Source organism: Saimiri boliviensis, chromosome 17 (assembly GCF_048565385.1).
Source record: "Saimiri boliviensis isolate mSaiBol1 chromosome 17, mSaiBol1.pri, whole genome shotgun sequence".
Lineage (NCBI taxonomy): Eukaryota > Metazoa > Chordata > Mammalia > Primates > Cebidae > Saimiri > Saimiri boliviensis.
Genome location: NC_133465.1, coordinates 65,946,536 through 65,962,436, shown reverse-complemented (window position 1 = coordinate 65,962,436; position 15,901 = coordinate 65,946,536). Strand labels below are relative to the sequence as shown.

Here is a 15,901-nt window from a genome sequence, read left to right as displayed (position 1 = left end):
TTCAGATTCCCAACCTACCATCATCTGAATAAAATCAAGCTGGATATTTTCAAATGGCCCTCAGAGATGAGACTTAGCTTCCCTTTTGGTTTTCACATTCCTCACACTGGCTTTGGGCAAGTGGGTTATCAAAACAATCAAGCGAACTTTGAGGGTCGTTTCAAAATGTGGACAGAAGGAGGGTAAAGAGTAAAGCTTTTGGCGCCACCAAGTGGCCATCTTGGAGAGTGCCAAATATCTGTGTACGAAAGACCCCTGGGATCTCCAGGACTGTTTCCTGATTTCGGGGCTCATCCTCAGAGGAAAGCAGCATCAGAAGATGTTGCAAGAAGGGCAGGGTGCCGTGGCTTATGCCTCAAACCCCAGCACTTTGGGAGGCTGAAGCGGGTGGATCACCTGAGGTCAGGAGTTTGAGCCCAGCCTGGGCAACATGGTGAAACCCAGTTTCTACTAAAAATACAAAAATTAGCAGAGTGTGGTGGCACGTGTCTGTGACCCCAACTACTCGCGAGGCTGAGGCAGGAGAATTGTTTGAATCCAGGAGGCAGAGGTTGCAGTGAGCTGAGATTGTGCCATTGCATTCCAGCCAGTCTGGGCAACAAGAGTGAATACTCTGTCTCAAAAAAAAAAAAAAAAAAAAAAAAAGGAAAAAAAGGCCGGGTGTGGTGGCTCAAACCTGTAATCCCAGCACTTTGGGAGGCCGAGGCGGGTGGATCACGAGGTCAAGAGATCAAGACCGTCCTGGTCAACATGGTGAAACCCCGTCTCTACTAAAAATACAAAACATTAGCTGGGCATGGTGGCGTGTGCCTGTAATCCCAGCTACTCAGGAGGCTGAGGCAGGAGAATTGTCTGAACCCGGGAGGCAGGGGTTGCGGTGAGCCGAGATCACGCCATCATACTCCAGCCTGAGTAACAAGAGCTAAACTCCGTCTCAAAAAAAAAAAAAAAAAAAGGTAAACTGGAAAGATTAGCCAGTCAGTCATGGGAGGAAAAAGGAGACAATGTGTGCTTCCTGTGGCTGTTCCAACAAATGACCACAGACTTAGTGACTTAAAACCACACAGATCTCTTACCTTACAGTTCGGGAGGATGCAAGGCCAGCACCACGTTTCACGGGGCAGAGGTCAAGTTGTTGGCAGGCTGGCTCCCGCTGGTGGCTCTGGGGGGAGAATCCATTTCCTGGTCATTTTCAGCTTCTAAGTGTGGCCAGCAGCCCTTGGTTCTGGCCACATCACCTTTGGCCTCCTTCTTGTAAGGACCTTTGTGACTTCATCACTGTATCCACCTGGATAACCTGAGATGCTCTCTCCATCTCAAGATCCTTAATCATAACTGCAAAATCCCTTTTGCCACGTAAGGTAACGCTTCCAGGTACGGGGGATGGGGATGTGGATATCTTTGGGAGCTTATATTTAGTGCGCCATAGTAACTAAAATCAAAATAATGGTTTTTTAGAATAAACACCTCAAAGTCCTGGACAAATGGACATAATAGCCAGAGGCAGGGGGAGGAATGTAGTCCTAGAAAAGTTGGTACAGTTTTTTATTAAGGGCATCAGATGAGACCCCATCGTTTCTGAGGATGATAGGAATTAAAAATAATGAGTGCTGGCGGGGTGCGGTGGCTCACGCCTGTAATCCCAGCACTTAGGGAGGCTGAGGCGGGGGGATCACCTGAGGTGAGGAGTTTGAGACCAGCCTGGTCTACATGGTGAAACCTCGTCTCTACTAAAAATACAAAAAATTAGCCGGGCGTGGTAGTGCATGTCTGTGATCTCAGCTACTTGGGAGGCTGAGGCACTTGAACCAAAGAGGCAGAGGTTGCAGTGAGCCAAGATCGTGTCACTGCACCGTAGCCTGGGTGACAGAGCAAGACTCTGTCTCAAAAAAAAAAAAAAAAAAAAAGGCTGGGCGCGTTGGCTCTCACCTGTAATCTCAGCACTTTGGGAGGCCAAGGCAGGTAGATCACCTGAGATCAGGAGTTCGAGACCAGCCTGACCAATGTGGTCTCTACTAAAAATACAAAATTAGTCAGGCATGGTGGCGCTTGCCTGTAATCCCAGCTACTTGGGAGGCTGAGGCAGGAGAATCGTTTGAACCTGGGAGGCGGAGATTTCAGTAAGCCGAGATTGTGCCACTGCACTCCAGCCTGAGCAACAAGAGTGAAACTCTGTCTCAAAAAAAAAAAAAAAAAAAAAAAAAAAAAAAATAGCCAGGCATGGTGGCATGCATCTGTAGTTCTAGCTACTTGGGAGGCTGCAGAAGGAGGATTACTTGAGCCCAGGAGTTAAAGGTTGCAGTGAGCTGTGATTGTGCACTCCAGACAGTGAGAGAGCGAGACCCTGTCTCTAAAGTGTGTGCTCATGTGTGTGTATAGCTATAACTGTTTTAATGTCCATCTCTGCTAATTATAACACATATGCCAGTGTTGAGTTGGTCTCAGTTACCTCCTCATTATGGATCATGTCTTCCTGCCTCTTTGGATGCCTGGCAATCTTGGATCAGGTGCCAGCCATTGTGACTTTTCCTGCATTGGATGCTAAAAATATATATATATTTTTAGATTGAGTCTTGCACTGTCACCCAGGCTGGAGTGCAGTGGCACGATCTCCGCTCACTGCAGCATCCACCTCCCAGATTCAAGAGATTCTTCTGCCTCAACCTCCCAAGTAGCTGAGATTACAGGCATACACCATCACATCCAGCTGATTTTTTGTATTTTCATAGAGATAGCATTTCACTATATTGGCCAGACTGGTTTCAAACTTCTGACCTCAAATGATCCACCTGCCTTGGTCTCCCAAAGTGTGGGGATTACAGGCATGAGCCACCACACCCAGCCTCTACATTTTAAATATATGGTTCACATACCTTCCAGTATACACTTTTATCATCAACAGTGGGGCAGACTTCATATTTTATTGATTGATTGTTTGATTGACTGAGACAGAGTCTTGCTCTGTCACCAGGCTGGAGTGCAGAGGAGCTCACTGCAACCTTGGCTCACTGCAACCTCTGCCTCCCGAGTTCAGGCGATTCTCCTGCCTTAGCCTCCTGAGTGGCTGGGACAATAGGCACCCACACCTGGCCAATTTTTTGTATTTTTAGTAGAGACAGGGTTTCAGGCCAGGCGTGGTAGCTCACACCTGTAATCCAAGCACTTTGGAGGCCAAGGTGGGTGGATCACCTGAGGTCGGGAGTTTAAGACCAGCCTGACCAATATGGTGAAACCCCTTCTTTAAAGAGAGAGAGAGAGAGAGAGAGAGAGAGAGAGAGAGAGAGAGAGAAGAAACAGGGTTTCACCATGTTGGCCAGGCTGGTCCCAAACTCCTGACCTCAAGTGATCTGCCTGCCTCAGCCTCCCAAAGTGCTGGGATTATAGGTGTGAGCCACTGTGACCAACCCAGACTTTATATTTTAAATTTGTACATTATGTCCTTTATTTAAAGGCTCGGCAGAAGTCCAGAGGATCACTTGTATTTTGTAGTTTTCCCATCTTTTATGAATAAAAATTACACTTTTTTTTTTTTTTTTTTTTTTTGAGATGGAATCTCACTCTGTTGCCTAGGCTGTAGTGCAATGGTGCAATCTCAGCTCACTGTAACCTATGCATCCCAGGTTCAAGCGATTCTCCTGCCTCAGCTTCCTTAGCTGGGATTATAGGCATGTACTACCACAGCTGGCTAATTTTTGTATTTTCAGTGGAGACAGGGTTTCGCCATGTTGGCCAGGCTGGTCTCCAAGTCCTGACCTCAAGTGATCCATCCACCTCGGCCTCCCTAAGTGCTGTGATTATAGGCGTGGGCTACTGCGCCCGGCCACAAAAATTACATATTTTTGTACATGTCATTTACGAATATGCAGATTCTCAAAAATCTGGAGGCCTAGCCTTCTAGAACATCAGTGTGTTTCTTTATGTCAAGCTTAGCTTTTAGGACCAGAAGGTTTTTTTCTCCAGGGAACCTAAATCATCTTAGTCAGATATCCCAGATTTCCTTTATTCCGACTCTGATAGTGACTATTTTGAGTGTTTCCGATTTCCTTCTCTCCATCCAGGGCTCAGAAACACTCATGGGATTTTCTAAGCGCAGAGGGTTCACCTCCTTAACATCACCTGACGCAACTGTAAGCGGAGCCTCTACCAAGCAACCAAGTATTGACCAGGCTCTGGATTCTGCCAGGGGTCTTGGCCCGGATCAGACTGCATCAGGGTCTAGTGGCACAGCACACCCCTCTGATGGGGTGACTGGTAGAGAACAAAGCAGGGCGCCCCCTGGTGCTGGTAGACAGCAGCAACCAAGGGCCCGCAATGAGGCTGACATGCCACAACTCCAACCATCTTCTGTATTCCGACTCAAATTAGACTCGGATCGTCAAAGAAGTAAAGAGAAACTTACCTCGACACATCCAAGAAGAGATGAACAAGATGCACGTCCTGGCCCAGCTCAACAGGACTTAACCTCGGCCAGCGGCCAGCCCAGCAGGGTGACCACTAGCCAGAGTCAGGTCCGTGCAAGGTCAGATCGCCATGAGTTAGAACCAACTGGCATGGATCAGCCTGGATTCATGCATGCTAGCACTTACCCGCATGGTGTGGTCCCCCTCAACATGGGTCAGCTTGGTGTACTGCCACCTGAAATGGATGATCAGGAACTGGTACCACTTGTCATGGATCAGAAAGGTACGGTGCCACCATCAGTACCTGGCAGAGACCAGCAAGGAATGGAAATACCTAGCACAGACCGACATGCTGTGGTTCCACTCAGCCCATATCAGCCTGGTATGACACTTCCTGGCACAGACCAACGCAATATGGAACCACTTGTAACAGATCAGCATGGATTTGCAATATCAATCACGGGTCAGGAAGGACAGGTACCCCCTGATATGGACCAGCAAGGATTGGTATGGCCTGGCATAGATCAACATGGACTGGTTCCACCTTTTACAGACCAGCATGGTGTGGTACCACCTAGTTTGATACCAATTAGTGCAGATCAGCAAGGTTTTGTGCATCCCAGTTTGGAAGCAACTGGCTTCATACAGCCTGGAACAGAGCAGCATGATTTGATCCAGTCTGGCAGATTTCAGCATGGTTTGGTGCAGCCTGGTGCATATCCACCTGGCTTGGTCCAACCTGGTGCAGATCAGCATGGTTTGGTCTGGCCTGGAATGGATCAGTCTGGTTTGGTCCAGCCTGGCACAGGTCAGCGTGGTTTGGTCCAATCTGGTGCAGGTCAGGGTGGTTTGGTACAGCCTGGTGTAGATCAGCCTGGCATGGTCCAACCTGGTACAGATCGGACTGATGTGCTACAGATTGGTGCATATCCACCTGATTTAGTCCACCCTGGCATGGATCAGCATGGTCTGGTACAACCTGGTACATTTCCTAGTGGCTGGATACAGCCTGATGTGTATCTACCTGGACTGGTACAGCCTGGTACATATCCACGTGGTTTGGTACAGCCTGGTGCAGATCCACGTAGTTTGGTCCAACCTGGAATAGATCAGCGTGATTTGGTTCAGCTAGGAGTCGATCAGAATGGTTTTATGCAGCCTGGCACAGATCAGTTTGGTTTGTTCCAGCCTGGTACACATCAGTATGGTGTGATCCAACCTGGAGGTCAGCGTGACTTAGCACAATATGCTGCAGATCAGCTCGGTTTGGCACAACCTGGCGTAGATCAGCGTGGTTTGGCGCAACCTGGCGTGGATCAGCGTGGTTTGGCGCAACCTGGCGTGGATCAGCGTGGTTTGGCGCAACCTGGCGTGGATCAGCGTGGTTTGGCGCAACCTGGCGTGGATCAGCGTGGTTTGGCGCAACCTGGCGTGGATCAGCGTGGTTTGGCGCAACCTGGCGTGGATCAGCGTGGTTTGGCGCAACCTGGCGTGGATCAGCGTGGTTTGGCGCAACCTGGCGTGGATCAGCGTGGTTTGGCGCAACCTGGCGTGGATCAGCGTGGTTTGGCGCAACCTGGCGTGGATCAGCGTGGTTTGGCGCAACCTGGCGTGGATCAGCGTGGTTTGGCGCAACCTGGCGTGGATCAGCGTGGTTTGGCGCAACCTGGCGTGGATCAGCGTGGTTTGGCGCAACCTGGCGCCGTTCAGCCCGGTTTGGCCCAAGCTGGAGCAGTTCAGCCCGGTTTGGCCCAACCTGGTGCAGTTCAGCCCGGTTTGGCCCAACCTGGTGTAGTTCAGCCCGGTTTAGTCCAACGTGGAGTAGATCAGCGTGGTTTGGCGCAAGCTGGTGCAGTTCAGCCCGGTTTGGCCCAAGGTGGAGCAGTTCAGCCCGGTTTGGTCCAACCTGGAGCAGTTCAGCCCGGTTTGGCCCAACCTGGTGCAGTTCAGCCCGGTTTGGCCCAACCTGGTGCAGTTCAGCCCGGTTTGGCCCAGCCTGGTGCAGTTCAGCCTGGTTTGGTCCAACGTGGAGTGGATCAGCGTGGTTTGGCGCAACATGGTTCAGTTCAGTGTGGTTTGGCTCAACCTGGTTCAGTTCAGCATGGTTTGGTCCAACCTCTTGCAGTTCAGCCTGGTTTGGTCCAACCTGGAGTGGATCAGCGTGGTTTGGCACAAACTGGTGCAGTTCAGCTTGGTTTGGCACAACCTGGAGTGGATCAGCATGGTTTGATACAACCTGGTGCAGTTCAGCCTGGTTTGGCACAATCTGGAGTGGATCAGCGTGGTTTGGCACGACGTGGTTCAGTTCAGCGTGGTTTGGCTCAATCTGGTTCAGTTCAGCGTGGTTTTGTCCAACCTCTTGCAGTTCAGCCTGGTTTGGTCCAACCTGGAGTGGATCAGCGTGGTTTGGCACAAACTGGTGTAGTTCAGCGTGGTTTGGCACAAACTGGTGCAGTTCAGCCTGGTTTGGCACAACCTGGAGTGGATAAGCGTGGTCTGGCACAACCTGGTACAGTTCAGCGTGGTTTGGCACAACCTGGTGTAGTTCAGCGTGGTTTGGCACAACCTGGAGTGGACCAGCATGGTTTGGCACAACGTGGTGCAGTTCAGCATGGTGTGGTCCAAACTGGTGCAGTTCAACCTGATTTGGCACAACCTGGAGTGGATCAGCGTGGTTTGGCGCAACCTGGTGCAGTCCAGCCTGGTTTGGGCCAACCTGGAGTAGATGAACGTGGTTTGGCACAACCTGGCGCAATTCAACATAGTCTGGCACAACTTGGTGCAGATCAGCCTGGTTTGGCACAATCTGGTGCAGTTCAGCATGGTTTGATCCAACCTGGAGTGGTTCAGCATGGTTTGGTGCAACCTGGAATGGATCAGAGTGGTTTGGTCCAACCTGGTGCAGATCAGCCTGGTTTGGTCCAGCCTGGTGCACGTCAACGTGGTATGGTGCAGCCTGGAATAGATCAGCAAGGTTTGGTGCAACCTCAGGCAGATCCACATGGCTTGGTACAACCTGGTGCCTATCCTCCTGGTTTGGTACAACCTGGTCTAGATCCTCGTGGTTCAGTCCAGGCTGGTGTATATTTGCATGATTTGTTTCAACCTGGGACATACCCACATGGTCTGATGCAGCCTGGAATGGATCAGTATGGTTTGAGACAACCAGGTGCATATCATCGAGGCTCGATAGCACCAGGCACAGAGCTTCGTCGCTCTTCAGCATTCCAGGCAGATTCTACAGGTTTTATATCAGCACGTCCATATCCACATGGTGTGGTGCCTTCTAGCAGAGAACAACACAGCCAGGTGTCACCACTCCTAACCACTCAAGGTTTGGCATCACCTGGTGTAGGCCGAAGGAGTTTGGTACCACCAGAAACTTATCAGCAAGGTTTGATGCATCCTGGCACTCTGATACACCAGCGTGGCCCAACAACAGTGAGCACAGGCTTAGAATCTACACGCCCAGATCAACAGCATTTGACACCACCTGGCCCAGGTGAGCACGACCAGGTACGCCCAGATGCAGCTCAGCGCAGCCGTGCTTTCTCTCTCGCAGACAGCCGTGATTCAACGCATCCTGGCTATGGTGGCCCAAGGTACCTAAGTGCTGATCAGCATAGCCAGGAAGGTTTGGATCCAATTAGAACACAAGCCTCAGACCAGCCTGGAACTGCTGCCCAGATGGCCCCAGACCAAGATATCACCCTTTTCAGGAGTCCAGATTCCTTCCGAGTGTCATCAGAAAGGAGCGAAGTGTTGAGTGAGGTCCCAAGTGAGCACCGTGATTCACTGAATAGAATGAGCTCTAGTTTCCCCGCGGCAGTGGAAACGTTTCGTCTGATGGGAGAGCTCAGTGGCCTCTATCTGGAGCTAAAGGAGAGTATGAAGGATCTGGATGAGGAGGAGATCGGCCAAACCGAGATGGAGAAGATACAGTTCCTGCTGGCGAAGATGGGTGGGTGCCGCGTGCCGACAGAGGAGAAACCACCGTCTCTGTGTTCAGGGGTTTCCTCCTTTTCTTCCCCTGGCCTTGACTCCTGGCTGCTAGACTTCTCCCTGAGTCCCTGAAAACAGCATGTCTCAAAGCCTTGGCAGTCCAGAAAAATGGGTGGGCAGAGGAAAGATCTAAGCCCCAGGAGAGGAGTGGAGCGGGTGCTTGAGGCTTTGTCAGGCTCTCTGCACAGCAGCTGGGGAGAGTGTCTGGTTATAGAAAGCAGTAGCATTGGGAGGTGGGTGGGAGAGAATGCTGAAGAATGAAACTTCACATTTTGACTGGGAGCAATGGCTCACACCTGTAATCCCAGCACCTGGGGAAGCAGAGCCAGGCAGATCACTTGAGACCAAGAGTTTGAGACCAGCCTCAGCAACATGGCAAAACCCCATCTCTACACACACAAAAATAGCCAGCGTGGTTGCATACACCTGTAATGTAGCTACTCGGGAGGCTGAGGTGGGAGGATCGTTTGAGCCGGGGAGGCAGAGGTTGCAGTGAACTGTGATCGTATCACTGCACTCCAGCCTGGGTGACAGGGTGAGACCCTGTCTCAAACAAAACAAAACTTAAGATTTGCCTATTCCCAACTCCAAGCCCAGAGAATAATTAAGATTTTTGTGGTGGATGGAAGTGGTGAGTCTGTTGTCCCAAAGCCCTTTAGGATGTCAGGCCCCAGGTGGATGTTTTATGGGCTATGGACAATCTTCTCTCCCTTCTTCCCATCTGCTTTCCCAGTCACTACGAGGTTCAGGATAAAGTGATAGGTTCTGCTGTTCTCTGGGGCAGCTTCAGTCTTGCAAGGGCTGGAAATAGAGATTAGGAGCTCACTAGAGCTCTGACCCCTCTGATCATAATGTCTCTGTTTTCCATAGTCAAAAAGGTCATCCCTCCTGACCTGCAGGAACAGGTGAAGACTGTAAAGACTTTAGCCAAAGAAGTTCGGCAGGAAAAAGCAAAAGTAAGGAAGAGTCAACCCACTTTACCTTTTTTTTTTTGGAGACGGAGCCTCACTCTGTTGCTTAGGCTGGAGTGCAGTGGCTTGATCTCTGCTCACTGCAGCCTCCGCCTCCAGTTTCAAGTGATTCTCCTGCTTCAGACTCCCGAATAGCTGGGATTACAGGTGCCCGCCACCACGCCCAGCTAATTTTTGTATTTTTAGTAGAGATGAGGTTTCACCGTGTTAGCCAGGATGGTCTCGATCTCCTGACCTCGTGATCTGCCCACCTCAGCCTCCCAAAGTGCTGGGATTACAGGCGTGAACCACTGCGCCCAGTATCACTTTGTCTTTTAATGCTAATAATAGCACTTTCCACGTGTATGTTATGGATTAAACTTTCTCATTCATTATTATCTGATTGGATCTTTGCCATCCTATCAGATAGGAACTGCACCTTGAGTATCATCATGTTCATTTCCTGGATCGAAAAACTGATGCTCAGGCCGGGCACGGTGCCTCATGCCTATAATCCCAGCACTTAGAGAGGCCAAGGTGGGAGGATCACTTGAGCCCAGGAGCTCAAGACCAGCCTGGGCAACATAGCAAGGCCTTATCTCTGCAAAAAATTTAAAAATTAGCTGGACGTGGTAGTTCATGCCTGTAGTCCCATCTACTTGGGAGGCTGAGGCAGGAGGATTGCCTGAGGCCGAGTTTGAGGCTGCAGCAAGCTATGATCACACCACTGCACTCCAGCCTGAGTGGCAGAGCAAGACCCTGTCTCTAAATTTTTTTTTAAACTGATGCTCAAAGCTATTATGATTCAGCTGAGCCAAATCAGAAGGGCTTTGCCGTTTTCATTATCTGTGGCAGCCTTGGAGTCCAGTTTGTGAGACTTTCTGGGGTCACAGGTCATTGCAAGGGACTGCTAGATCTTCAGTCATTCTCTCTTTTTGTAAATTGAGTCAGAGTCTTACTCTGTGGCCCAGGCTAGAGTCCAGTGACACAATCTTGGTTCATTGCAACCCCTGTCCCCTGGGTTCAAGCCATTCTTGTGCCTCAGGCTCCCAAGTAGCTGGGATTATAGGCACACGACACCAGGCCACACTAATTTTTGTATTTTTTAGTAGAGACGGGGGTTTCACCGTCTTGGCCAGGCTGGTCTTGAACTCCTGACCTCAGCTGATTCACCTGCCTCAGCCTCCCAAAGAGCTGGGATTACAGGTGTGAGTCACCGCACCCAGCCCATGCATTCTCTGAATGCCAGCTCTCTACATCCACAGATGGATGAATGGGTGGACGGACATCCATCCACAAAGCCTCCTGGCTTTTGCGGGAGAGGGTTGGGTAGCAGAGGGAAGGGGGGCTGGCATGAGCTGCAGGGGCACACTTGAGAAGCGGGAGCTCGGGCCTGCCTGACCCTCCTCATTCCCTGGGTTTGTAGGTGGAAAGGTTGCAAAGGATCCTGGAGGGGGAACCAGGGCAGGAACTGAAAGCTGGCGACCTGAGCTTGCAGCTGGGTGTCCTCAGGTAAAATGTCCCCACTGAGAGCAGCTGGTCCCCTGGAATCAAATTCTCAGCCAAGGAGATGATGAGAGCAGTGGCTCCTTCACGCCCCTGAAGGGACCACAGTCTTCGGCCTGGATTGTGTCTGCCCTTCGGGTTGTCCATGTCTAGTTCGAGGAACCGGTAGAAGCTCTCCAGTTTCCCAAAACAACTCAGGACCAGGTCTTAGAAAAGCAAAAAGAAAGCCGGGCACGGTGGCTCAAGCCTGTAATCCCAGCACTTTGGGAGGCCGAGGCGGGTGGATCACGAGGTCGAGAGATCGAGACCATCCTGGTCAACATGGTGAAACCCCGTCTCTACTAAAAATACAAAAAAACTAGCTGGGCATGGTGGTGCATGCCTGTAATCCCAGCTACTCAGGAGGCTGAGGCAGGAGAATTGCCTGAACCCAGGAGGCGGAGGTTGCGGTGAGCCGAGATCGCGCCATTGCACTCCAGCCTGGGTAACAAGAGCGAAACTCCGTCTCAAAAAAAAAAAAAAAAAAAAAATGCAAAAAGAAGCTTCTCAGACTCTGGCCCCAGTCGGAGGCCGGAGGAGGCCACTGCTGACGGCCCCTCTGAGCCCTCTCTTTGCAGTGCCCAGTCCCGCCATCCAGAAGCCTCCCAGGACGGAGGCTGGGCCTGGGGCTGCCAACAAACTCCGATGGGGTCGGGGGGAGACACCCTAGCTGTGTCAGGTCTTCCTGCAACCCTGACGGCTGAGGCTCTGCATGGGTGGGCTCAGGTCTGTGGCCCGAGTGTGGAATCTGAGTCTCTCATTGTGCACCAGAGTCACCGTGGCTGACATCGAGAAGGAGCTGGCCGAGCTGAGGGAGAGCCAAGAGACCGGCAAGGCCGCCATGGAAAATTCCGTCTCCGAAGCCTCCCTTTACCTGCAGGACCAGGTGAGGATTCCGCGCTCTTCAGCTCCAGGGACCAAGGGCCCTTCTCAGAGCTGGCTTGTCAGAAACCAGGTCCCTCCCGTCCCGTGTGTGCGTGGGGGGTGTGTGTGTGGTGTGTGTGTGTGTCTGGTGGGGGCGTGTGTGTGGGGGGTGTGTGGTATGTGTGTGGTGTGTGTATGTGGCGGGGGTGTGTGGGGGGGTGTGTGGTGTGTGTGTGTGGGGTGTGGTGTGTGTGTGGGGGTGTGTGTGTGGTGTGTGTGTGGGGGGTGTGGTGTGTGTGTGTGGGGGTGTGTGTGGTGTGTGTGTGGGGGTGTGGTGTGTGTGTGGGGGTGTGTGTGGTGTGTGGGGGAGGGTGTGTGTGTGTGGTGTGTGTGTAGTGTGGGGGGGGGCGTGGGGTGTGCGTGTGTGTTGTGTGTGGTGTGCGTGTGGTATGTGTGTGGTGTGTGGGCGAGGAGGGGAGGGAGAAGGGACGGCAGCAGGTGTGTCCAGGATCTAGCTCCCTCCTTATCCAAAGCCAGCTCTGAGTCCACAGGGGCAGGTGTCAAGGGAAAGGCACCCCCATGAGGCCTGTTTACCTCCCAATCTTTCTTTCCCTCTTTTTTTTTTTTTTTTTTTGAGATGGAGTTTTCCAGTCATCCAGGCTGAAGTGCAGTGTCTCGATCTCAGCTCACCGCAACCTCCGCCTCCTGGGTTCAGGCGATTCTCCTGCCTCAGCCTCCTGAGTAGCTGGGATGACAGGCACGCGCCACCATGCCCGGCTAATTTTTGTATTTTTGGTAGAGATGCGGTTTCACCATGTGGGCCAGGCTGTTCTCAATCTTTTCCTACGTTTTTCATGATACAATTCATATATCATAAAATTCACCCTTTTAAAGTGAATAAGGCAGTTTTTAGTATATTCACAAAGCTTTGCAACTATCACCACAACATAATTCCAAAGCATTTAATCACCCCCAAAAGAAACCCTATAACTCTCAGCAATCTCTCCCCATTCCCTTCTATCCCTCAGCCCCTGGCAACCACGAATCTGCTTTCTGCCACTGTGGATTAGTCTATTCTGGACATCTCATATAAATGGAGTCATACAACGTACGACTTTTGTAGCTGGCTTCTTTCACTTAGCACGATGTTTTCCAGGCTCATCCATGCTGTTGCTTGTCAATACTCCATTCCTTTTTATGGCTTAATAATGTTCCCACAATTTGTTTTTCTAGGCATCAGCTGAAAGACATTTGGTTTGTTTCCATCCTTTGGCTATAATGAGTAATGAACATTCATGTAAAAGTTTTTTTCTTTTTCTGTTTTTCTTTTCTGAGACGGAGTTTCACTCTTGTTACCCAGGCTGGAGTGCAATGCCCTGATCTCGGCTCACTGCAACCTGTGCCTCTCAGGTTCAAGTGACTCTCCAGCCTCAGCCTTCTGAGTAGCTGGGGTTACAGGTGCCTGCCACCAAACGTGGCTAATTTTCATATTTTTAGTAGAGACGGGGTTTCTCCATGTGGCCAGGCTGGTCTCGAACTCCTGACCTCAGGTGACCCACCCGCCTCAGCCTCCTAAAGTGCCGGGATTACAGGCATGAGCCACCGCGCCCGGCCCCCTTGTGCTTTCAGCCACATTCCGGGCCCCCTCCCAAGTTTCTGCAACTGTGGTGTGTACCATTTCATGACTCCAGTCCAAATGTCCTGCCTGAGGAGCAGCTGAGAGGGTTTAAGAGTCACCTGACAGTCGAGGCTCATGTCTGGCTGTCCCAGGACCATACTCAGGAGAGAGTCCACTTCCTGGAGGCCAGGCACAGTGATTCACGCCAGTAATCCCAGCACTCTGGGATACTGAGGCAGGTGGATCACAGGGTCAAGAGATTGGGATCATACTGGCCAACATAGTGAAACCCCGTCTCTACTAAAAATACAAAAATTAGCTGGGTGTGGTGGCGTGCACCTATAGTCCCAGCTACTCAGGAGGCTGAGACAGGCGAATCGCTTGAACCTGGGAGGCGGAAGTTGCAGTAAGCCAAGATCGCACCACTGTACTCCAGCCTGGCGACAAAGCGAGACTCCGTCTCAAGAAGAAAAATAAAGGGAATCTGCATCTGTTGGGCTGACCTAGCCTCCTTTTGCAGCCTTTTTTCGGAGGCCCCGCTTCCACATGCCCCATCAGTAGCTACCGTGGCATGTGGCCTTTCTCTGAACACACTCCTATTCTCTCCTGCTGTTCTTTGCACAGAGAGCTGCGGCTTGGTCTTAAGACGCCACTGAAATGCCCATTTTTCTGGGAGGCCTCTTCCTCTTTTTTTTTTTTTTTGAGACAGTTTCACTCTTGTTACCCAGGCTGGAGTGCAATGGCGCGATCTCGGCTCACTGCAACCTCCGCCTCCTGGGTTCCGGCAATTCTCCTGCCTCAGCCTCCTGAGTAGCTGGGATTACAGGCACGCGCCACCATGTCCAGCTAATTTTTTGTATTTTTAGTAGAGACGAGGTTTCACCATGTTGACCAGGATGGTCTCGATCTCTTGACCTCGTGATCCACCCGCCTTGGCCTCCCAAAGTGCTGGGATTACAGGCTTGAGCCACCGCGCCCGGCCTCCTCCTCTTTTCTAGAGAACTGGCCGGTCCCTCCGCCTCCGGGGCTCTCGGAGGTGCCTGCGTCCACGCAGGCTTTTCTGGTTGTAAGCGGCGGTGTGTCTTCGAGCCCAGGCAGCAGGGCGTGCGCTGGGGATGTGCAGCTGTAGGGAGCAGAGAAAAAGGGAACCTCCAGGCCATGGCGGAGACCAGGGCAGGCCACCCCGCTGGTCCTTCCGCATCTGCTTTTGTGAGTGGCTGTGTCCCTCTCCTTAGCCCTCCCTCAGCCCCCCGTGTCTCTCCATCCCACTCTCCAGCACCCTGTTCTCCTTCGTGGTCCACAGCAGCCGCTCCAGCCCTGCGGAGTCCTTTCTGCTCCATCATCCACTCCCAAGAGAGGAGCCTGGGTTGGCCCAGCCTCTCTTTTTGAGCCAGGTGACATGTCACAGGTCTTTGGCCGGTGGAGGGACCGGCTATCCTTGGATCAGCTGTCGACCTAGGAGCCCTCATTTGTGGTGACCAACAGGGCCCGAGGGATTCGGAGAACACGGGGGTCACCTTCAAGGCTCTTGCCCCGGAGAGGGTTTCCACCGCCTGGCATAGGAGACACCCTGGAGTAGTGTCGGCCCGTGCCCTCTTCCTGTATCGCTAGTTATTTCCCTGCTAGGTGGATGGAGCCTGTCTGTTCCCCCAGCATCTGAGCAGGCGTGTGTGCAAGCCCACCCCTCACAGCCCCAGAGCCCAGGGCGGGGCCTATGTGTCCTCAGGGTCCTCTGTGTGTTTATGGCCCGGCTAACTGGCAGCAGCACTTTAGGATTTAGCTGAAGAAGACTTGTTCTCACAGTGAGCTGGGGAGCTCTAGGCTTCCTTCTGCAAGGGCTTAGTTCAGCACTGATGCTGTGCTCCCAGAGAACTCTCTCTACTCACCATTTACCGGATAGAGGGCCCACGATGGCACATGCTCTGGGAGGCACTGAGGATGCAGTGACTGCCCAGAGTGTGACAGGGGAGAGGCGCACAGCCTAGGAGCGGTGCTGGCGTGGGCAGAGCATGGCCGTGACCAGCCTCACTGCCCTGCCGCCACCGTCTCTCCTGCACGCAGTTGGACAAGCTCAGGACGATCATCGAGAGCATGCTGGCCTCCTCCTCCACGCTCCTGTCCATGAGCATGGCCCCGCACCAGGCTTGCACCTTGGATCCTGGCCGGATTGACCCTGAGGCCACCTGTCCAGCCTGCAGCCTGGACGTGAGCCATCAGGTCAGCACGCTGGTGCGGCGCTACGAGCAGCTCCAGGACATGGTCAACAGACTGGTGGTCTCCCGGCCCTCCAAGAAGGCCAAGCTCCAGAGACAGGTGGGGCTCTGCGCACCTTCCTCCTCCTGCCACTGGACATGGCCCCACAGGGGAGGTCCGCCCTGCTGCAAACCACGGAGGTGGGGCGGGCGTTTGTCTTCAAGGTCAGCTATCCATGTGGAGCCCTTTAGCCAGATCCCACACAAGTCCTTGGTCTTTCTGCAGATCCACAGCAAGGGTAGCAGCAGAACTAGCTTTGAGGACAGGAG

The 15,901-nt window shown here is 52.3% G+C and overlaps 1 protein-coding gene across 1 annotated transcript in view; it reads left to right on the top strand.

Moving 5' to 3' along the window:
- QRICH2 (glutamine rich 2) overlaps window positions 1-15,901 on the top strand; it is a 30,661-nt gene that overhangs the window by 6,261 nt on the left and 8,499 nt on the right. Inside the window, exons 4-8 of the mRNA XM_074388994.1 lie at window positions 4,059-8,361; window positions 9,273-9,358; window positions 10,779-10,864; window positions 11,669-11,783; window positions 15,441-15,692. Of these exons, the coding sequence (XP_074245095.1) occupies window positions 4,059-8,361; window positions 9,273-9,358; window positions 10,779-10,864; window positions 11,669-11,783; window positions 15,441-15,692 (4,842 nt within the window). The remainder of the gene's footprint in view (window positions 1-4,058; window positions 8,362-9,272; window positions 9,359-10,778; window positions 10,865-11,668; window positions 11,784-15,440; window positions 15,693-15,901) is intronic.